Source organism: Saccostrea cucullata, unplaced genomic scaffold (assembly GCF_032062105.1).
Source record: "Saccostrea cucullata isolate Sc308-1 unplaced genomic scaffold, CSIRO_AGI_Scuc_v1 ctg604, whole genome shotgun sequence".
Classification (NCBI taxonomy): Eukaryota; Metazoa; Mollusca; class Bivalvia; order Ostreida; family Ostreidae; genus Saccostrea; species Saccostrea cuccullata.
Window position 1 is genome coordinate 46,117 of NW_026928921.1, and position 23,884 is coordinate 70,000.

The window sequence follows — 23,884 nt, forward strand, 5'->3', positions numbered from 1 at the left end:
ACTGACAATGTTTTGATTTTTTTATTCAATTTTATATCAAGAATGATATATATAACAATTATTACTCTAGCATATTCAACCGTGAACAGAAATTGATGTAATACCTCAATAACAATATTAGTTTTTGAAAAGTAGGAGAGCTCAGTGATCTGGTGAGAAAGATGAAGAGCCATAAGTATAAATCATTTCAATTAATGTACCTTAACATATCATAAACATAACAAAGAAAAACTAAGAAAAAAAAAAAAAAACAAAAACAAAAAAAAAACGCTACCCTCTGAATCCAACAAACTTCTGACCAAGTATAAAAATGCCTTGTTCTGTGTATTAATAATGCTGTCTAGTCAATACATATTGTCCCCCTGTAAAATGTACAACCAACCATTGTCTATTTTAATAACTACATTGTAATGCTATGAAATGCTTATCAAAATCAAAGATGGAATTTGTTTTGTTGACTTGGAGTTTAGTACGACAATTCACACCATATTTTATTATTCCAACACAAACAATTCAACTTTCAAGTTGGTTAAAAAAAAAATAATACTATAAAATACACTGCAGAAAAACATCCACTGCCCTGAAAATAGGTTTAAAGCTGAAGCACCAAAAATGTGGAATTCATAAATAAACTAAATGTATATACATGTACACTAATAAAATAAATATATACCCTAAGGCCAAAAAAAATTAATTTCTTGGTTCTCAGGCCCTCCCTCATCTCTTCCAAGGGTGCCTCAGTGACCCTTTTTATTGCTAAATCAATAAAATAAAAAAAAATAAATAACCTCCCTCATCATTTTTTGGGGTTTTGTACAATGTAAAAAGCTGCCTCATCATGTTTTAGGGGCAATAAAAAAGAAAAAAAAATGCCTCCCTCCCTCATCATATTTCTTGAAAAAAAAAGGTATGAGAACCAAGGAATTAACTTTGCATGGCCTAATAAATATACTTTACAATGAAACACTCAATTCTTGTACACAAGCTGTATCAGGCTTATCCATTAATGTCATTGTCTCATTGATGCACCTATTAATATTCCATTAGATAACACATACCATCAAGAATATTTTAAATTTAACAAAATATAAAACATGGGCTTTATGGAATGCATAAAATGACTACATACATTTGAGAATGGTGAGTATTTTACATTTGAACACATATTCAGTGTACACGTCATATAGAAAAATCTTTTCACACAGTCATATTATGTACCATACTCATACCGGTATATTCATGATTCAATTTTTTTTTTAAAACTATTCCAAGTAAATAAAATATTTAAACATTGTTGAGAAAATTTACATCTCAATGGAAAAAGTATAGGTTTACAAAGGGAGAAAAAAGTAATAATGCTCAATACATGTACATGTATATAACATTTTTAATACTAATAGACTTAAATTTTTTGAATAGAACTGGTAAAACATTTTATGGTACAACTAGTGCATAAAATATATTTGATTTGAAGAAACGTTTTCTGTTCAAATTTTGCTTTAATCCTATCAAGTTAATTAACAGTTAAAATGCAGACATTTTTGAAATACAAGTAGCTTACAGAGAAAAAATTGACAATTTCCTCTTGACAATTTGATAGACAGGAGTTATCTCTCTTATCAAAGGGCAAATGTACCTTAAAGGCAAGTTCAGTGTCATTTATACTCTGTACAAATCCCTTATTCACATTAAATTTATTTTTAAGGACATGGGATATACCGGTAAATGCATGTACAACATACAATTTATATGTAAAATCTTGACAGCAATAGCTGTGGTGAGATCAGGAATAATTGACAATGTCTCAGAAAATGATATGTGTTTTTTTTCCTTGTGCATTACAGATGTGCATAGAATACAACAATACTCCTATTTACACAGGTTACATGTACACATATACAGTTGAACTTCGGTATCTCAAATTTCCATGGATAAGTCAAAATGAATTGAAAGTTCAAAACACTTATTTTTAAAGGAATTTTTCCTCCATATCTTTAAGCCTTGGATATCTCAACGTTTTTGCTTGGTCCATTGGAGTTTGAATAATGAGGGTTGACTCAATCTAGATTCCTAATTTTGTTTAAATAGCAATGTAAAATTTTTGCTTTTGAAAAGATTGTATACATACTGTAGTAAGGAAGGCAATCTTTTAGCTAAATAGAAATATAATTCGAAAATGTTCAAACACACTAAGCACTAAGAACTAAGCACTAACTGAGTTCACAGGAAGCCATTGAGTCAAAGCTCACTAGTAATACCCCTGCTCTGATGTGAATATAAGCTCTCATGGCATGCTTGAATAAAGAAAATGCTAAAATTTGAAGCATCTGCCTTGAATAGTTGCTGAGAAAACTGACAAAAATTTGGTACAGACAGATACATGGATAAACAAGAAATTAACATTGGATTTGAACATGAATGAATCCCAACAAATGGCATGCCAAGACAAAGAGTGCTAAAATTTCAAGCACCTGCAATGAGTAGTTGCTGAGAAAATTGTGAAGGAAATTTGATGGATAGATGCATATGCAGACATATAAAGTGAAACAGTATATCCCCTCTCCTTCAGAGTAGGGTAAAATGAATATATAAGAAATAGCAAAAAATACACTTGTAAGGTACATATAAAACACCTGCATTAAAATATGAACATTTTTATAAATTGATACAAGTATAATATCAACAAAATCAATTTCCGATGCTCGCTACATAGCTGGTTATCCAACATTTCTACAGTATTATGCAACTTTTTACTTTAAATTTTTCCAGTGGAGATTTCAAGGCTACAGATCAATTGTTTGTAGCCTACTTTCCTTCTTGTATTTTTTCTGTGGTGCTCAGGTTGTACTGTGTTTGCCAGTTTCAAATAAGCCTCGCTTAAAGAAGGGTTCATATTCACACAAGTCCTGCTTGGTAAGTTGTTTACACTGAGAAGAGTGAAGTGGACAGCTTGGAGTCTTCAGGAAAATGGAAATTAGACCCCTCAAGTAAAGCTGTAAAATGATAACTATACTATGAAAAACCCCGACCTCACCATGACTTATCTTTGCCTAAGCAGAAAAATGGGTAAACGATATGTATCAGTCGCATGGAAAAAGCTTTAATTTTTTGCATATTAACTTCAAATGAATATGGAATATTTTAGTATATGAATCAAAGATGTACCTCTAGCAGTTTTCTCCTCTCTGCTACAACTTTATCAGATCGACTAAATAGTATTTTTCTTGGTGGAAAGGCCAGCTGTGAAACCTACAAACATTTCATAATTTATGTACGTCTGAAATCTATAAATACAGTTATGTATACAAATTTAATATATCAATTCAAAAGAAATTGATTTAGCACAAGTTCTAATTAATTTATAACAGATTTCAGGAATAAAAAAATAGTTCTTAATAATGCCATTTTGAATGTAGAAGATACAGAAATGAGAAAAATTTTGTACACGTAAGACATTTAAGTATTTTCAAACCTCAGGAAATTTCTTTTTCAAATCCTGATGGAGTTGTCGAAATCTACTGTATCTCCTGTAAATACTCCAAACATCCTCATCTACTGCAATCTACAGGTACCAGGAAAATAAATAATCAAATAAATAATACTGTATACAGGGAAATTTACGCCCCCGTTTTATTTTCGCCCCTTTCGCCCTCTTCTTCATTGGGCGAATTCAAAACGGGACGAATTCAAATTACACCTAATAAAGTTTAAAACAGAACTACACGATTTATGACTGGGCGAATTTAAAACGGAGCAAAATTGTTCACAAGTTCAAAAGGGCGAAAATAACACGGGGCGAAAATATGCCTGTATACAGTAATTTGTTTGTTAGAAGAAGTGAAAAGTAAACAGAGACACTAAAATGAATTCAAACTACCCCATTACTTGAGTTTACACTTGTACTGAAATGCCCAATTAAAATACAGGTAGCTGCAAAGAATTTACCTTGACTTCATACTCGTAATGGGTATCTGATCCATATCCGTGAAGCCGGTAGGTTGGAATGCTGATTCTGATCCGAAAGGATTCTAAAAAGCTGCCAGAATAAGATCCTGTACCAGTCTGCAACAATGGAACAAGTTCTACTGATGATAATCCAAAACTTACACTGATTATGTAAAATGTATTACCTACTGTATAAAGGAAAAATTTCATTTCTGTTATAAACTGGCTCTTATCACAAGTGGGGGATTTAAATTTCTTGATCATGATTTATTTATTTAATTTTATGTGTGTGTGTTTGGGGGGAGGGGATTCCCTATGGATACCTATTTCTGTGTGTGTACTCTGAAGACTACATACCACAGAGCTGGAACTCCTGGCCCTCGAGAGTTGGTCCATAGAAGATCCATTGGAAGGAGACTGTTATAATTAGAGAATGTTTATAAATTCATAAAAGCAAATCACCTTCATACACTTTTATATGCATTTCTACCTACACAAAATTAATCTGTTTATTAAGGATGTCATTTCTTTAAATTAAACTCATATTTATCCACAAATACAACTGTCTCCTCACCATTCCAGAGCCATAGGGATTAGAGCGAGTATGCAGAGAAGTCATAGAGGAATGTCTGTAAGATTAAGAAGATTGCATAACTGAATAATTAAAGTAAGAGTCAATGAATGGTACCTCCGTTAGGCAGAAGGTCACAAGAAAACACAATTTTTGCACATTACTTCAGAGACAAGAGGCCCAGGGGCCACATCGCTCACCTGAGCAATTGGCTAGGAAAAAACACAGACCAGATCAGAACTGAAAGTAAACTGGGGGGGGGGGGGGGGGGGGGGTAATTATACACCCCCCTTGATTTAAACAAACTTGAATCTACACTTCCTGAGCTAGGATGATTCCCTATAAATATAAGGAAGCCTGGCTTTGAAGTACTTGAAAAGAAGATTTTAAAAGTTTTCCCTATATGTTCCTATGTAAAACTTTGATCGGCCATTTTGGCCCCACCCTACCCCCGGGGGTCATGATTTGAACAAACTTGAATCTACACTACCTGAGGATGATTCCACATGAGTTTAATCTTTCCTGGCCCAGTGGTACTTGAGAAGAAGATTTTTAAAGATTTTTCCTATATATTCCGATGTAAAAATTTGATCGACCATTTTGGCCCCACCCTACCTCCGGGGGTCATGATTTGAACAAACTTGAATCTACACTACCTGAAGATGATCCCACATGAGTTTCATCTTTCCTGGCCCAGTGGTACTTGAGAAGAAGATTTTAAAAGTTTTCCCTATATGTTCCTATGTAAAACTTTGATCGGCCATTTTGGCCCCACCCTACCCCGGGGGGTCATGATTTGAACAAACTTGAATCTACACTACCTGAGGATGATCCCAAATGAGTTTCATCTTTCCTGGCCCAGTGGTACTTGAGAAGAAGATTTTTAAAGATTTTTCCTATATATTCCGATGTAAATTTTGATAAGTCATATTGGCCCCATCCTACCCCCAGGGGTCATGATTTGAACAAATTTGAATCTACACTACCTGAGGATGATCCCACATGAGTTTCATCTTTCCTGGCCCAGTGGTTCTTGAGAAGAAGATTTTTTAAGATTTTTTCTATATATTCCTATGTAAAACTTTGATCAGCCATTTTAGCCCCACCCTACCCCCGGGGGTCATGATTTGAACAAACTTGAATCTACACTACCTGACGATGTTTCCCCATAAGTTTCATCTTTCCTGGCACAGTGGTTCTTGAGAAAAAGATTTTTTGAAAACGCCATTAATTTTTCTCTAATTCATAATTATCTCCCCTTGGAAAAGGGCCTGGCCCTTCATTTGAACAAACTTGAATCCCCTTCACCCAAGGATACTTTGTACCAAGTTTGGTTGAAATTGGCCCAGTGGTTCTTGAGAAGAAGATGAAAATGTGAAAAGTTTACGACGACAACAACGACAACGATGACAATGACAACGACGACAGACAACGGACAAATTTTGATCAGAAAAGCTCACTTGAGCCTTCGGCTCAGGTGAGCTAAAAATCAAAGTTCACCTATCAAGAAAAATAGTTATTGAACAAAATTCTGCATTTTAGGTTTAATTGTCAAAAGATGTTAATCAGATAAAACGATAGACACTTTTTTTAATTGGTAAATAAAAAATACATCTTTTTCATAATTAAATACAAAGTATACTGTCGGATCATCATTGTTAATGGGGAAAGAAAAGTTTGTAGATTTGTGGATTTTTGTGGATTCAGTGTATAAATACCCCTACACCTACAAATATTTACTACATTAACTTATCAGGTGATTGAATCTTCCGTGTATATACTGTTAAGTTACCCACAAAATTACTTCCTAACAAACCAGTTCTATTTGGTAACCCACTAACTTTGACCTCCGAACATAATACTGATCACACAGTAGTAGACATATTTTTTATTATCCAATTAAGCTAAGGATTGACTGAAACTACTTGTTTTACACTGTACATTAGACTAACCTGGACATTTCTTGGTCAGCCTCAAACTTAGCCTTGAGTTGTTTGATTTCTCTGCTGTGCTGTTCCTTCAGTTTTTGGATCTCTAAATCTCTCTCTTGTCTCTCCTTCTCTCGCTCCTGTTTCCTTAAGTTTTCTCTCTGTTTTTTCTCTTCAAACAGCCGTCTTTTAACTTCCTGCTCCACCAAAGCATTGATTCTAAAATAAATCATTGAATGCAATTAATATTTTTACTTACATTAACAGCTTTTGTCATCCAAGAATTAAATCTGAAACCAGTTAAGACTTGAAACATTAATTTTTAATTATCTGATAACTCAAATTTTGTACCATCACCAAATAAAAACAAAAATTAAAGAATTTAAAATGAAATAATATAAAATTCCAACATAATTTTCCTTTAAAAGCTACTGAATTTTCAGACTTAAGCATGAGATTCATTATTTGGTTCAGTAACATGCTAGGATGGTAAAACAATGCTACTTAAAGAATCACTCTTTTTATTCCCAAATTCTTCAATCATGTACAATATAAATGTAAATGCACTGGGGTTTCTTTAATCAATGATGACATGCATCAACATAAATTGTGGACCCTGTCAAAGATTGAAAACCAAAGCAAACTTATGGCTGGGGATTAAACCACACTTACACAAATTCATGCCATCTTATTCTGGAAATCAGGAGAAAATATCAGAAAATACTGAGACAAGAAAATGTTTATCCTTTTAAATCAAAAGATCCTTCAGAATGTGTGCAACACCATCCATGTTACAGAAAGGATGCAAAACTTTCCAAAAGGTAGTCTTTATAAAACCATATTTTGTAAAAACTCAAATAAAGAATGTTGGAATTTCCCACCAACCTTTCCTGATGCTCCAGTTCCTGAAGTTTGAGTCGTTCAAACTCGATCTTGTCAAGCTCAGAATTTCTCTGCTCATCAAACAACTTCCATCTCTCTTCCAGCTCTTGTTCTGTCAGTTCCAGCTTAGCTTTTAGATCTTCCACCTCCTAAATGAAACAATATTTATGTCCCTGTTAATATTTATTGACAATTAGAAATGTTTTAATCTAGACATTTTCAATGCATTTCTTTTCTGCTTCCAGAAGTTCTAGATTTATATATATTACTGAGGAGAACTATTTCACTTTTAAGACTACGTCAAAAAATTACATTGCATGATAAATTAATGATCTTATAAACAAATAAACAAAATATAGCAGACAAAGAAAAACAATCAAATATTGACTTACTTTGAGTTGACTTTGTAGAGTTGGATCTTCAATATCAGTAGTGTTTAGTTCAGAAGATTTCTGTTTTAGTAATCTAGGATAGCAATTCAAGATACATCTTAAATTTTCAGATGTAGACACATGTATTAATAAATGATTCATTTTAATTTCTCAAAAAGAAGCATTTTAAAATAGGTCACTATACTTTAGACAATAGACATGCTGAATACTTGAAAATTAATTACTTAAACTTTTAAAAATAGCTATACTAGAACTCACTTTGAATGAAAATTCTCGAACATTTAACAAACATTTACAATATTTTAAAAATTCTGTGGTTATAAACAGAACAAAGGAGTACCTCTCCCTCTGGGCTTGGAGATTGCGTAACTCTTCCTGGAGATTTTCCTCAATCTTGACCACCTTTGCTTTTAGATCCATTACAGCCAGTTCTTGACTTTTTTGGCCTGAGGCCATATTCTCCTGAAGTGATCTCTTCCTCTGTTTAATTTCACCTCCCCTGATATCCTTATCCTCACATAAGCTTTGTAAGCTAGATTTCAGTTTCCCGATCTCATGTTCAGAATGAGAAAGTTCTCTTTTTAATTTGTGTTTGATTTTTTCCTTTTCTTTCAGGGCTGAGTGTAAATGACACAGAGTTTCATCCTTTGACACAACTATATTATCCCTTTTTAAGGCTAACTCACCAAGCACCTTGTCTCTATTCTCCTCAAATTTCTCCATTTCTTTTTCGATTTGGTCTAGAAGCAACTTTTCCTTGTGTGAGGTTATTTCTTCTTCCTCTTTAAGCAATTCCCTAGCTTTTTCCAATTCATCTTGTTCCACTAACAGTTTGTCTCGTTCCTCATTATCTTGGCACTGATCCAATTTCTTCCTCAACTCTTCCTCGTGTTCTCTGAGGTCATGCCATGCCTCCTCTATTGTTTGATTGGATCCTGCTATATCCTCCAGGGGGCGCTGCCACCTAGATTTCATCTCTTCCTCTTCTTTCTTGAATTGTTTACTAGCTTCCAAATATGATTCATGTTCTTTTTGATAAAGGTTTTTAAGTTCAGCATTTTGCTCTAAAATTGTATCCCTTTTCAAATTAAATTCCTCTTGTATTCTGGACAAATCAGCCTGATTTTCTTCAGCCAGTTTTTCACTCTAAAAAAGGTACCAAAAAATCATTTTACTTACATGTACTTGCACAAAATAAGTTTTGTTTGTCTTAGTCATCTCCTAGGCTTCAAGGAGCAGAATAAGTGAAAATTTGTTCATCTGGATCTGACTCCTGACATACTAAACAAGATTCTAAGCCACATAATGGGTTACAATTTTCCTTTCAAACTACATAGGCACTAACTAAATCTGAGTAGATTTGACCTACCCTTGACAGTGTGTTTTGCTGTGCTGTGATCTGTGCCTGTAAATCTTTGGAGGCTGCCTGGAATTCCTCTTCTATAGCAGCCTCTTCACACACCAGCTGATCTATCTGTTCTTGTGAAGAAGCTGTCCTCTGTCTCCCTGACTCCTGTAACACCTCTATCTCCTACAAATAATAATCTCCATTTTAAATCTTTCCAAAAATTTAAGTTCAACCTGAATTCTACCATATAATTAAGTGATGGTGAATATTTCTCCAAAATACAGACACTTCTGATCTTATGCTTTACCTTTTTAAGTTTATTTATAGACTCCTGGGCTTCTTTTCTCAGCTTTTTCTCTTTTTCATCAAGCTCCTTAAGCATTTCATCAATATGGACTGTCTAAAGGGTTTAGATTTCATGTTTTTATTTCATACATCATGAGAAATTTTAAGAAATTAAAAAAACAGCAAATTTTATTCTTATTTAAGAGCAACTTTGTAGAACTTCTTTTCAAAATACTAACTTTGTGTTTTTGAGAATCCAGCAGTTGTTCCCTTTTCTACAAAATAAACAGAGATATGGAAGAAAGATGAATAGGTCCATTTAAAGTATACAGATATATACCGTACTAGTATATCATGAACATGGTCATGAAATTAAAGAATCAATGCATTTATTACAACACTACTACACTGTATCAATCTCTTTGTGACTGTACCTTCTGTAGGCTGATCTCCAGTCGCTGTAACTCATACTGCTTCTCTTCCAGATCTCTCTCCAGCTGTGATTGTTTGGACTGTCGATCTTCCTCTGCCTTACTGTATTTCTTCTCCAGTAAATTAATCTGTAACCTATATTGTATATCAACAAAATATTACAAATTTTATATAATTGTTTTGATTGTATTCCATAAATTCAATTTTCAGGGGAAAACTGTACAATAGAAATCTAACCTTTTCTCCTCTATTTTCTGTTGATCTTCATTACGGGCATGTTCTAATTCAAATCTGTTCATAAAATCAATAAATAAAGGGCATTAACAATGCAATACAGGAATCTTCTCAAAAGTCTGAATAAAGTTTGAATATTGGGGGAAGGACTTTGATCAGAAATGTTACATGAAGTGGCTTACCCAACAGACATAAGGGAGAGGTTTTCTGTAGATCTGTACAAATCAGACATTGATTTACTCAACAGAGAAGTCCTAGAAAGGCTCAAACCACACTGAAACAGAATTTATATTACATGGTCAGCATCATCCATGTGCAAATCATAAAATGTTTATTTACACACAACAAATCTCATTCAAAATTCTGAAAAATATAAAGTTTACCTAATATAATATCATTCCCCATGAAAAGAATTTGTGACATTCCTATTTATTGCTTAAGGTTTTATAACTTACATTCTTCAGCTCTGATTTGAGTTTTTCAGCCTCTGCAGGGTTGTTGTATCGGAACATGTTGGTTTTTCCCAATAAAATCACAGCACCTGTTAATAATGACAGTCTTCATTTCATGAAAAATTTAATTTTCATCCTGCAATTTCTTTTATTTAGAGAAATCTTAGGAATAAAATATAGAAAAAAGACTTAATTCTTTGCCTACCTTGTGTTAATTTTGTGGGTTCATTAATAACGTTCCCATTAACAGCACAGAGAGCATCATCCACTGGATACAGAGTTACCTCCCCTTCTGAGTTCTCTATCCAGCAATGGTATCTCTCCACGTCCACCCCAGCTATCACTGAAAACAGTGGTAAGATACTCACTTTACAGGAGTCATTTCGTTGTAAGGATTCAAGAGATCATGGCAAAATACAGAGAGAAAAAGTTCAGCAGTATGCTGAGCTTTGTATGAGATGGATGTTTATTTTGACCAGTTTTTCTCACCTATATCTTGGGAATCCTCAGCGTCCCCTCTCCCAACTGAAGTTCTTCCCTCCTGTAATCAAAATATGAAATTACAATTCTGTAAATCTATTTAGATGAGAAGAGCATATTTGAATAATTCTTTTCACCTATTGTGAGGGCTACCAAGTTTACTAAGTGCATGTCCGTATTTACATAAACAAAACTCACCCCAAGCGATATTAGTGTCAAAATACATGTACAAGATTGTTTACAACATGTGTATAAAATATGAATTACTCAATATAATAAAATGAATAACAAGAAATTAACAAGAAATTTATCAGTTGAATTATACATGTACTTTCCATGCAAGAAAATATGAAATCAACAATTTTAATACAACTATTTTTCAGAAACAGAAATAAAAATGAAAATTAAAAAAGAAAATTGAATATCCATCTTTTCAAAAATGGAAATCATTCAGAAACATGGCTTAGTGTAATTTCTTGGAAAAATTACTTACTAAATTGAAATTTTGGCCTACAAATCATTCAAACATATTGAATCTATGACTTGAAAATTGAAATTTTCTAAACCTCAAATTCTTTACCAACTCTACATGAAACATAAATGCTTTAAAACATTCACATATTTAACATGAATAAAATTTACACTTTCTAAATGCCAACGATGAGTACACTTGACCTCTGACCTACCTTCAGGTGGTATAACATGATCCCAGTACTAAGTATATCATCGTCTATTCCAATCAGGTGGGGTAACTTAGAGTCCAGCACCACCCCCATCCCCTCTCTTCTAACTGCCACATTCTGATCCTGAAAAAATGAACCAATTCTTTTATTTATCTGGTTTCTCATCATGAAAATTGTTCCAGTGTAATTTGATAAATCAAGATGTAAAGTATAAGTATACTAATGTAAACCAACTATTTAACAATTTATAAAAGTACAAGTATATGTCATACCAATTAACTTGATTAATTGATACAACTCAACATATGTGTATGTTTACCCAGTCAAACCTTTCATCAAGTTTCCTAAGACAGGGACAATAATTCTGTGTTAACAACAATTATCACTGGGATATAATTTAGTAATATAAATTTTTTAATTACAGAAGCTCCTGGATTAAAATTTGACCTTGAGTATTTTTGCTGCTTCATTCCATTTGCCTGCCCACTCCTCGGTTAAAACTTTAACCCGAGCCTCATTCTCGTGTAATTTTTCTTGCACTTTAGGGGTGGAAATGCTATCCTGTGAAAACATAAATTATGCACTGGTTTTCAAATTGAATGACTATGTTTAACAGAACAACATTTCAATGGTTCTGCTTCTTTTTGTAGCTGTTTATCTTAAATTACAAACAGAAATTAATGACAATTTACAAACATTGATAATTTCCAGAAATGTCATCATGTCAATATTTCTATGTTCTCATCATTTTTTTTTTAATAAATTTAGTTGAATTTTACTCTATCCATTCATTTTTCCATAATAATTGAATTGTCCAACTTGCAATGCATTAGTATACTTCATGGTTACAACGTTTATCTTCAAAGTGTACAAAACTTGAAAAAGTTGTAAGCATTGCAGGCTATCGTAAACATATACCTGGTACACTCAAGATCAAATACAATAGTAAACTCTGCTGTACGTACAATATTTCCTCCCATCATAGCCTTCAGCCTGGCTATCTCTTCTCTTAGCTCCCTGATAAGACGAACATTGGGATCCTACAAAATAGTAAATGAATACAAGCTATCACTCTGCATGGAAAAATTACATTAAAATAATAAATTCTGTTTTTAATTCCATTTTAAAGAATAGGTTTGATTTCAATGGATTTCCCCTTACTTCATTAACTGTTGGTCTGTTAATTATATTCTTTGCTCTATTGGCATATCTTAGTGTACTCAAAGTCTCAGCATAATTGACATCTGCTGGTGATATTGCTGGAAAACATAAACTGACAAGATAGTATCAAGTCTCAAACAATGCCATTCAATACACATTCAACCCTCATATCATCCCTTATGATGTTATAATCTACAACATGTACTTACTTGCGATCATGATAGTTCTAGAGTTACCCCCCAGACTGTCCTTCAGGAGCCAAGTAAGTACAGAGTCCCTGTAAGGAATGAAGGTTTTCTTCTCATGCTTGTGGGTTGAGATATCAGCTGAAACAGTGGTAACATCAAAGTTTTATCAATTACTTAAAATGTATGATGAATGTATACTTTTTTTTTTTTTTTTTACAAATTCTGTGGAAAGAAACAAGTTACTCTTTGAGAGAAATCCTTAACCTCCTAATTCGCGATTTAACATTTTCATGCTTACTTTATAGAAAATCTGCAATGAGTCTAAAAGAAAAGGACAAAATCTCTACAATTCCTACCTAAAACTGAGATAACAGATCCCAATGTTACCAGAGATTTGTTAATACTGGCTCCTTCCTTCAGTCTCTGGCCTGTAGCCCCTGATGCATCTGCTCTCTCACTGGAAAAATATTCCTCATTACATCAGCATATTGATCAAAGCTTTCTTTCAACAGTAAATCTCAAACAATGTCACAATATTTATCAGATATGGAATTATAATGAAATTTATCAAATTTGCTGGTTTTCTAAAGTGAATATATTATAAAAGATCTGTGCAAGTAGAGTCATGTGAAAAAAAGAAAGAAATAAAGAGAGAACACTTGACACACACACCTGCCCGCCAGGTCCACCAGGTGTATCTTACTGCTCATCTCACAGGGCATGTCATCACTAAACTTGGCCTACAGACCAACAGAAGCCATGCTTATAAAGGGCAGTGTTAAGGAAGTACTACATAATATTAAGGTAAACAGTTCCTACACACTGTAGATTCCTCATGATATTCAAGAACATATTCTGATTTTAACTGTACAGATTTTTCATGTATCAAATGTACAAAATGTTTTGTAAAGAATCCTAGAGAAGAATATTTTCAGAAAAGTAAACACAAAGTGAGTAATACATGTCTTTCATATCAATGGGAATCTACAGCAAACTATAGATTATAAAATAAGGAAAATCTCAATTGTTCTTATATTAGATAGTGCCATTAGCATGCAATTATACAAATTTTCTACAGCAAAGAAATAATTATTGTTATCTTTTTATCTGCTTTATTCCTTCCTTCATAACTACTTTTAAAACAGTTCACCTGGGTGAAGACGATGGTAAAGATAGCATGAGATCGACTGCTGACATCGTTCATATTGGTTGAGGCTGTTGTTCTGTCAAAAAGGATAAAAAGAGAAAAAAAAAATTAATTTCTGTCTTGGTACAATGAGAATTTGAACACCGATTCTTTTTTAAAATTAACAACATATTTTATTACTCTTCATCATAATGACAATGATAAATCTGGATACAAACCGTATAGAATTTCCTCTGTCCATTAATTCCTTTATATCAGAGTAGTCACTGACCACATGCTTGGACAAATCTACAAGTACATGACAAATTTTTGAAATTTACATTTCAGTCTGACTAAGATTACAAGAAAATCATTCAATTTTAATTAAGTTGAAATTAGTTATACATGCGTTTATAATTATAGTACACTGTGAACCCTGACCTTGAACATATGGTCCTTCTATCGGGTGCTCTCGTACTCTTAGGCTGTGCATTGCTTTGTTTGGGGACTGCTGCTTCAACAGGTCTCGTACCTTCTCATTGTAGATTTCAAGGTAACTATCATCATCAACAAAAATACTTGGTCAAAATATTTCAACAATTTACAAAAAACATTCCACAAACCATCATCATCCCTTCTTCAGAATTCAGTACATGTAATTACTGTATAAGCAAAATTCTTAGCAAGGATTTAATTTTGGCATTATTAGCGAGAGTGCTGAGATGGCTCAAATTGAATATTGCTAATAAAAATTAATTGTGTTTTGTAATATCTTCTTTAGTGAGCGTTTTAAAATTGCTAAAATTAAATCTTGCTAAAAATAAAATACCAATTTTTGAGGGCAAACAGCTATATTTGTGCCTCGCTAAAATTTCCACTTATAGGCTAATAATCACCCAACCATGTTGTGAAAAATCACCCATTTTCAAGTAATTTACATACCGTCCCGTCATGTGTTTTCGTGGTATATACGTTTTCGTGGTATTTTTTATTTTTAGGAATAATCGCACAATGCGAGATCGAAATGACGTCATATTTGCTATTAATAAAGGGGAACCCTGTGCATGTTTTATGACCAAATGTTAAACCTTTCTGCCTTTGCCAAAATAGAATATAGCGAGTGAGTTATGCATAGTTCGCAAATTTGACAATTTGCGTAATATACGCTTATTCGTCGTGTTTTGAACTAGAATACCAAACTTACAAACTAATACCCGGCGATCCTGCACATCATCGTCTGTTAACTGTCTATACAGCTACCGGTCATGTAACAATAATTTGGAATTTCCCACTTTTGATATTTTTTGTACGGTGAACTAGTAACGTCATTTTTTATATAATTTTCAAAGAAAATATCGGGGGAGTTAAAAAGTTATATGATAAAAAAAATATTGTGCCATTGATAATTAATTGAATTAAACATTTATTTTCTTTAAATAGACATGGAATTTATATTTTTAAAACATGAAACATTCAAATAAAGCTTTACAGAATTGCTTCTAGGCCACTCTTGAGAGAGAGAAAACTTTTACATTATTTAGCAATACAGCTTAGGCACGCCTAGATAGATGTGGTCTTAATTAACAACAAATAAATTTCCATGTCAAATGATGTAATCATTTTGTCAATTAACTAGTATTTTTGACACTGTAAAATTTTGATGGATTTTGCCCGACTAGATTTCCATAGTTTACTTGTTTTATAAATACCACGAAAACATATGACGTCATCAAAAAAATCGAAAGAGCAATTATGCAAGAATTCAATGACCATCTGAACAAATAACAAATGATATGTGAGTTAAAATCATTTTAAAATGAGGAGAATTATTGTTTGTATATGTGATAAATAGCAAACATCTCAATTATTGAGTCTTGAAGCACTTTATTACAAATCAACCGTAATGCCACGAAAACTCATGATTCGAGGTTATAATAAGATATTAATTTCTAGCAACAAAATATAAACCTTACAACCTTGTGTCCAAGTGAACTTTTCTTCAACTTACATGTATCTAAAGTGTCAACTGGACAGTACCTGTAAACACCTTCCTATAAGCACATGTTAGCACTTACCTGACTTCTGTCCTGTAATTTGTGTCTTCATCTGTCATCTTAGAAAACAGATTCTCACAAATCCTAGGAATCAGTCCCTGGTCTCCCTGCAATACACAGATCTAAAAATATATCTTGTGTATATTCATCAGGACTTTTCAAGGTAATTTTTGTTCAAGAAACATGTAAAGATAACAAACAGTATTCAAGATCAAAAGTCCATAAAAATACAAAATAAGAGCAGAGCAAACATGGACCTCCAAAACATCAGAGGTGGGATCAGGTGCCATGTACATCATATACAACAATTTTACAAAACTGCATGTTTCATCATGAAATGAAGAATAAAGATATCCCCTCACCAACCCCCACCAACCCCGTAGCTACAAATTTTAAAGTTAACTTGGTTATAGAAAAAAAATCCACTCCTAATCTCATGTTGAATCTTTTAAAACTTACAGGATTTCCCATCATGGTATAGCTTTTACCAGATCCAGTCTGTCCATAGGCAAACACACAAGCATTGTAACCATCATAAGCTGAGGTTACAACATCAACACCAAGACATTTGAACACCTGTTCATTAGAAATTATAAATGTTATCGATAAGTCATGTAAATTTCATGTAAATGAAAGTAAAATGTACTGCTTTAAAATTTCAGTCATTTTGAGTAAAACCACCAAGGTACTAAACTAAACACACATGTATATTGCTATGGACTTAAAAGTTTATGGCCTATGGTAATGGGTTTCAGCCATATGCTGCTTGGAATTATTTTGAACTTCTGGATACATCATGCTTTCCCATGTAGTATAAATATTACCTGTTCTTGTGAAGCAAAATGTGGATCCGTTTGCAGGACGGACCAGAAGGAAAAGTCAAAAGTAAATTCCTTGTGTCTCATGAGCTCTCTACCAGAGTCCCCCTCCTGTAAGTGTTCTGGAATCTGAAGGATAAAAAAGATTCTAACCTTATCTGCTTCTTCATCTATAGAATACAGTGATAATTCATATTATCTAATTACAATAAAGACAACAAAGATATTGGAATTAGATAAATGCCATTTGTAATCTTCTTGAATCTTCACTTTATTCATAGAATTCTTCCTTTCATATATGCTACACTGTATAAATATATAAGGAAAATGAAACCCACAAGAAGTAAACAATAAAGTTTGCTGCCATAGTTGTGGTATATAGACTTTCACACAGTTTAAAGAAAAGATTCCTTATAATAAGGTAACAAATAAGGAAACGTATAGTTCCTTTAATGTATTTAACTTCCTTGCATTCATTGGATATCTCTGAGAGATTGTCATTAAGGAAATTAAATGAATGTTGTTTTTTTTTCAGATGGTCTTATTCATCATCTCAATCCATGGTCCGGAGTCCACATATAGCTATCTCCTTCCCGTGGCTGCTTGATCACATATAAATTGTCGTAATCTTACAAAATTACGCCTCTATATTGTAACATCATGTTCAGCCGAAGATAATATTTGTTTCCATCGCAATTGAAATCAACAATTGACATCAACAGTATACAAGATATATTTCGTATTCTGCGATTGGGCATTGAAAGGTTGGTTCAAAGTTCATTTTCCAACTATGCTTTACTTGCATTGGTCAATATTTTAATTCATTACTAAAATTTCTCTTTTTATTCAACTACGGCCAGAATGGAAGAGGATCGTACATTTTGGCCGTGGTATGCCACGATGTGTCTCACACTTTATCTTAACAATAAAAACAATTATCATTTCAAAAATATAAGTCTTAGTAATAGTGATAGCACTGGCAATCAATGCCTTTCAATTAAATCCCATTTATGTGATATTGTCATGTGATTTATATTGTTTGATAATCAAACCCTTGTGTGATGTTGTCATTTATGTTTACCTTAAGATTTGTAATGGTGGTTTTCCTTCCATCCATTTGGATGATGAATTTGCTGTCAAGATCATGTTCCCTTTAACAAGAATAAAATGAAATTTAGCTTGTAACATTTGTAACTCATCCGTATTTTTCAGAGTTTACATAATCAACACCGACACGTACTCCTCTGACATACAGTTAAACTGGGAGAAAGTTCAGCAGATATCATTTTGATTTTCAGGAACAAGAATTTCCAACACAAGTTCACTGTCACAAGTTTCTTACCTTTGGTTTATCGGACGAACTCTAACAGCAACTTTTACAGATGTCATCTTGTTATCCTTTTAACATGTTTGTAATAACTTTACATTGCTTCCTAAAACATTGTTGACCGATTGTTTCTGTGTGCACAGTGCAGTTTGGAGGATGAAATCCATAATCGATTTTAAAGTTACTTCCCCTTTCGTCGTATTTTGATCCCGATCTAAATTCTGAACTTTACTGCACCGCACACTTTTTTTCTACATGAAAATCATCTTTCATCAGTGTTAAGACGGTTTTATTTTTGGTAGCATGACACAACTAGTAAAACCATTTTGTGAAAAGATAGAATATATTATTAAAAACATTTTGAAACTTATGTAGGTTAGTAAAAATAAAAATAATTGACAGTATATTTCTAGAGAATAAATATATTACCCTTTCAGTGACCTTACAACTTGTATAAAGTTGGGTTGTTGTTTTTTTTAAATTGAAATATTTCACATTTCTGAGCTACTCTACATTTTTATAGGAACTATCATTGACTCCAGTGATTAAATACAGTATAAGAAAAAACTGTAACAATCTGAAAAATTTTATTCAAAAGACTAGTTCCAAAAAAGAGCATACAAAAATATGAAATATTAAGTAATAAACAATGAACTTAATAGACATGTACCATATCCCAATTATGCATATCTAGTATAGGTTAATGAAAATCTTTGTTCAATAAATAATAAATGTATTTTGATTTTGTGAAAAGAAACCATTTCCCAAAACATTGAAAATACTTCCTTCATTTGAAATGACATACATGCATACAATAAATCATTAGTCAGTATGATACACAGTCTTTGGTTGTCCTGGTGTCATGTGACTTTGTGCTTCCTTAGTTGATTATAACGGATACACAGGTGAAGAGTAGCAATTACTAATCCTGTCATGTAACTAAACAAGGTTCCCACCATACATGTTATTGGCCATTCCTGTAAAATATGAAGAAGAAAATAAATTGATAGTGGTTCAACCATATACCAGGGTGCACTGGTCAGTTATAGCAGTGCATGTAACTATTCATTTCTGAACATATGGAAGAAATTCGTAGTTTAAAAAACATTTTTTCTCCAAACTTTTTTTCTGATACAAATGTTATGACATTGTGTATCAATCTCAGAACTATTGAAAGAGGGAAAATATATTGCTGGTCTGGAAATTTCACCGGGGATCCATGCATCAATAATCAGGCGCAGTACCTGGCAAATATCCAAAGTCAAAACCATTCCTCCCTCTTTAAATTGTCTTTGTCCTTGAGGACACAACCTAAATTCTCATTTGCTTTTGATAATATTTAGCATGAATCTAACTGAGTACCCCTGCATGACTAGTCAGGTGCTCTACCTACTGATCCCAGCCAGTCACAAAGGCCCAAACCATTATACATGTAGTACTGACATTATCAATTTAAAACTTTGGAAATTTGATAGACAGTGAGAAAGTAAAAAAAAAAAGAATAAGGTATTTACAATATAGAATGTAAATTCTTTGCACAAGTTGTGTCATATTTTATAATGTATACCTGCCAGTCTCTGTCCCAGTCCAGAGGAATAGGAAATGCTCCAAGCCACGCTCCAACAATGGAAGACAGGGCTGTGATTTGTACAACTGACTCTGGTCCCAGGTCTGCACTGAAAATACAGAAGAATTGAAACTGTTCAATATTGGAAACTTTACCACAAAAGCTAAATCAACTGCTGGCATTAGACTGGTAATTTCTCTAGTTCTTATAATTATTTCCACTCCCTTGATGTTACATTAAAAAAACATTGCCAATGTTTTTCCAACTAACTGATTTCAAAAACTCTGCAGAATTTACATTGGAAAAATGAGAAATCAGTTAAGAAATTCAGTTTTTGATTTAGGTAATACCGTAATAGGTAAGTAGGATGAAAAAAGTTAGCATATTTCAGTTTATTATGAAGTATATGTTCATTTATTGATAACCTTGTTCAAAGGTTACAAAAATTTTTACACTAGATTTTAATATGCTTTCTTTCCCTACCTATTGAGTGAGAAGACTCTGATCCAGCTTGACACATTAAGCCCTAGTAAACAAAGGCCTGGGAAGACTGCAGTGCTAGCCAGCAGGGCTCCAAAGTGAAAGGTCTGGGAAATAGACCTGAAAAACATTCACATGTGCATCAGTTATACAAAATGATACAATATTCACTTTTTTTCAATCTTTATCCCATGAATGGAAGTTTCTAAAGCAGAGGTAGTATTTTTTATGCATCATAATTCTCAGAGTATCCAAAATGTAAAATTACAATGAAGATTTTATTTGCTGAAAAGTTTTCTTAAAAAATAAATACTAAGAACCTTACTCAAAAAATGGTGCTCCATAGAGAACAGCTATCACATGAAAGAAACAGGCTGCCAGCATGTAAAAGCAGGCTCCTTTTAAAACTGCACGGACCTGAAATAATAATGAAAGTTTACTATCAAGCAACATAGGTACATGTGATGGTAAACATTTATTTAAGAAATAAGGAACCATTTTATAAGTTTTATCAGGATGTAAATATGGGTTGGTCATGTGATCAAATCCCATAAAGCCCGAAGTTATTGGTGAGTAATTATAAATCACACAGACTTGTCAAAAAGGCATATTTTTTGAAGTGTGTGTGCAAGTCTGGGTGATTTACACACAAAATTTAAAAACATTTTTTAAATAAGCATTTAGTGAATATTTGTTATGAAAATACACTGTTGTTCCCAGCTTTGGCAAAAAGCACAGTGATATTAAATATCATCAGGAATAAATACAGTAAAACTCAGTTATAGCGAAGTCCTGGGGACCTGAGAATTTAATTCGCTATATCCATAATTCGCTATATCCATATAACGAATTCGTATAACCATTTAAAGCGAATTCGCAATATGCATGTTTCCTTCTAGTATTACTACCAAATATGTTAGGGAAGCAAATATTACGAAACATACCTTCGATAACTTAAGGTTTTATCATGTTTATTATAAATTGAATTTTATATATACAAATACTAAATGAAAATAAAGTCAGTTCAATTTATTAAATTATGAGATATTTGAAAGTTCGTTATAAAAGATGTAAATTTCATTATATTTAACCTCAACGGAACTCAAAATCAGTTCGCTATATCTGTAAATTTGTTATATCAGAGTTCGTTATAACCGTAAAATTTTACATTGATTTGTTAAGAATTTTTCCGGGAACCTAGAAACACTTCGCTTTATCCGTGAATTCGCTATATCCGTGTTCACATTTAAACGAGTTTTACTGTATCATCCCTGATATCATCATTTAGCTGTCTGTCTGTCATCCATCATAAAAAAAAGTTAACCTTGGTTATATCTTCAGAATGAGAGAAGAAAAGACTTTCACATTTCACATTCATTACCTATGGTAAAACCTTTCAGAAAACCCTAGATTTTTGACCTCATGACCTTTAAGTCTTGACCAACTTAACAGAAAATTTTAACCTTGGTAATAACTTTTGAATAACAGAAGATATGGCTTAACAATTTTAAACTTTTTTTTTTGACTGCTGACCTCCACCATTGCTCAACATTTAAAAAAAAAAGGGGTTCTTTAATTAAAAAAAGGGTTTTCCATATTCTTACAAGTGCATTACATGTACATGTGACATATAAGACCTTATGGAATGTACAGTGTACTATTAATTCTTTACCTCATGATCTTGATGTTTGAGCTACCTATAATTATATTTAACTTAGGCCAGAGTTTTTATTTTTTTGGTTTACGATTTTTTGACACAAAAATATGCATTGGGCGGTCGAAAAATAAAAATAAGAATAATTTGGAACTTTGACATATTTTTTTCACGATTAGTTCACAACAAACTTTTACTTAAGATATGTGTATCCAGGGACCAACCTAGACCCAAAATTTAGGGAGACTTTTCTCCCTTAAAAAATTCAGGGAGAAGTTTGAAATTTAGGGAGACTTCTTGGTGCGCGTACGTGGCACACATTAATCGTTAATATAAAACTATTTCATTGTTTATAATTTACATAATATACATTTCAATAATTTTTCTGTATGAACATTGTATTTAAAATGATTAAACAAGAGAGAAAGAATCTTAAAAGATATTTCCCCCAATTACAAGGTATATAAATATCGAGAAAAAATAATAAAACAACATTGGCATTAAATAAAATTTACTACTACTACTATTAAAATGTAAAAGTTTCTTATTGTCAGATTAATTGTTTATCAAACATTTTTTTCATTTCTTACATAGTAGTACAATTTTAAACTTCTAAAATTTTCTTCTCATTAGATTTCCAGGCTTTTGGCATAGTCATAATTTTGTTAATTTCTCTTCAAACTTTTTTTTCAATAAAAAATTCTTTTTTCTAATTAAAGTTTTGACGCACATCTGTATGCCGATTGAACTACTTATTTTTATCGGATCTGATGTGTGACTTCTTAGGAAGTTAAAAACTTCACAATTTGACAGTAAAAATATGTCTGTATTCACAGCATGAATTAATTATTTGACAATAAAAAGATCTAAAATCTTCTCCAACATCTTTGGCATGACATCGATAGCTGTCCAGCTGTTTTGCGTCTTGTTGTGTATAACTTGTAACGATGGACTTTTTCATACCCGGAAGTGTTAAATCTAGAGGAGTTCCGACGGAGTATTCGATGCATTGGTCATTAGTATAGAAACAGTCTGTAAGTGAGTCGCCCCTTGGTTGGTCCTTGGATTCTACCACCATGTGGTTTGACAGTCTGTATTTGTATTTCATTCGAATGTTTAAGATGTGTTGTAAATTATAAAAAACAGTCGTTTGGTTGAGAAAATTTCGGATTAAGCTTTAAGAGTCAGACACATTATTTTTATTTTTGTAAATAGGGAAAGATAGGGTCGCGGAATCGTAAACCAAGAGAAAAAAAAACTTTGGCCTTAGCCTGTTTGCATCAGAAGAGACAAAGCTTTCATCGTGTTCATACATTTTTTTTTTCAAATGTGCATTACCTGTTAAAGACTTTTCAAAATGTACAATTATTTTAGCACTGTTGGGAAAATTTTTTCCACTTTTGAGCATTAAAAATTGGTAAATCAATTACCTTTTACTCTAATTCTAGACACATACTTTAACCAACCTGTATATTTTTGTTGGATAGCAGAAGATGTTACTGAACAGATATTATAAAATTGATGTGGGAACACACATAATACAAGAAATGTGCACTTTAGTGTGCAACAAAAAGCGTCACTGTAAATCGAGGATTTTTTCAATGCCTGTTTATCATGTTTATGTAGCTGTGAATTTGTCTGTCCGAATTTTCTCAACTAGACAGTTACAATCCTGCAGTTATAGCAAAGAAGAATAAATGGTACATTTTAAATAAATAAATATACTAGTACTTACATATTAAAGATACTTACTCTGTATGACACTGACTTTTTGACAAGGTTACTTTTTTGTGAAACATACAACCCTATTAAAAAGTTTGAGATCAAAATGGCACAAATCAGAATTTCAGATGAGAGCAAAGTATATGATACGATAT

At 32.6% G+C, this 23,884-nt stretch overlaps 2 protein-coding genes across 2 annotated transcripts in view; both read right to left on the bottom strand.

Moving 5' to 3' along the window:
- Positions 1 to 7: 7 nt before the first annotated feature.
- LOC134279226 (kinesin-like protein KIF16B) lies at positions 8 to 18,485 on the bottom strand. Its single transcript, XM_062761574.1, has 34 exons — positions 18,322 to 18,485; positions 18,061 to 18,130; positions 16,986 to 17,108; positions 16,621 to 16,737; positions 16,183 to 16,268; positions 14,549 to 14,664; positions 14,347 to 14,416; positions 14,132 to 14,204; positions 13,654 to 13,721; positions 13,338 to 13,438; positions 13,003 to 13,119; positions 12,794 to 12,891; positions 12,598 to 12,672; positions 12,080 to 12,193; positions 11,636 to 11,755; positions 10,959 to 11,010; positions 10,675 to 10,812; positions 10,473 to 10,558; positions 10,200 to 10,291; positions 10,021 to 10,074; positions 9,786 to 9,918; positions 9,591 to 9,626; positions 9,374 to 9,466; positions 9,088 to 9,249; positions 8,059 to 8,864; positions 7,719 to 7,791; positions 7,330 to 7,475; positions 6,469 to 6,663; positions 4,520 to 4,574; positions 4,303 to 4,362; positions 3,946 to 4,062; positions 3,473 to 3,562; positions 3,166 to 3,249; positions 8 to 2,993 (listed from the first exon to the last, which is right to left on the bottom strand). Exons 1-34 carry the CDS (start codon positions 18,366 to 18,368, stop codon positions 2,838 to 2,840), a joined length of 4,023 nt encoding a protein of 1,340 aa, XP_062617558.1. The 5' UTR covers positions 18,369 to 18,485; the 3' UTR covers positions 8 to 2,837.
- Positions 18,486 to 18,876: 391 nt separating this feature from the next.
- The window catches only part of LOC134279212 (phosphatidylinositol-glycan biosynthesis class F protein-like), a 5,148-nt gene continuing 140 nt past the window's right edge, over positions 18,877 to 23,884 (bottom strand). Inside the window, exons 1-5 of the mRNA XM_062761560.1 lie at positions 23,760 to 23,884; positions 20,679 to 20,770; positions 20,357 to 20,473; positions 19,874 to 19,982; positions 18,877 to 19,283 (exon numbers count right to left, since the gene is read on the bottom strand). The exon at positions 23,760 to 23,884 is cut by the window's right edge and continues 140 nt beyond it. Coding sequence (XP_062617544.1) covers positions 19,167 to 19,283; positions 19,874 to 19,982; positions 20,357 to 20,473; positions 20,679 to 20,770; positions 23,760 to 23,884 — 560 coding nt within the window. The 3' untranslated portion in view covers positions 18,877 to 19,166. The remainder of the gene's footprint in view (positions 19,284 to 19,873; positions 19,983 to 20,356; positions 20,474 to 20,678; positions 20,771 to 23,759) is intronic.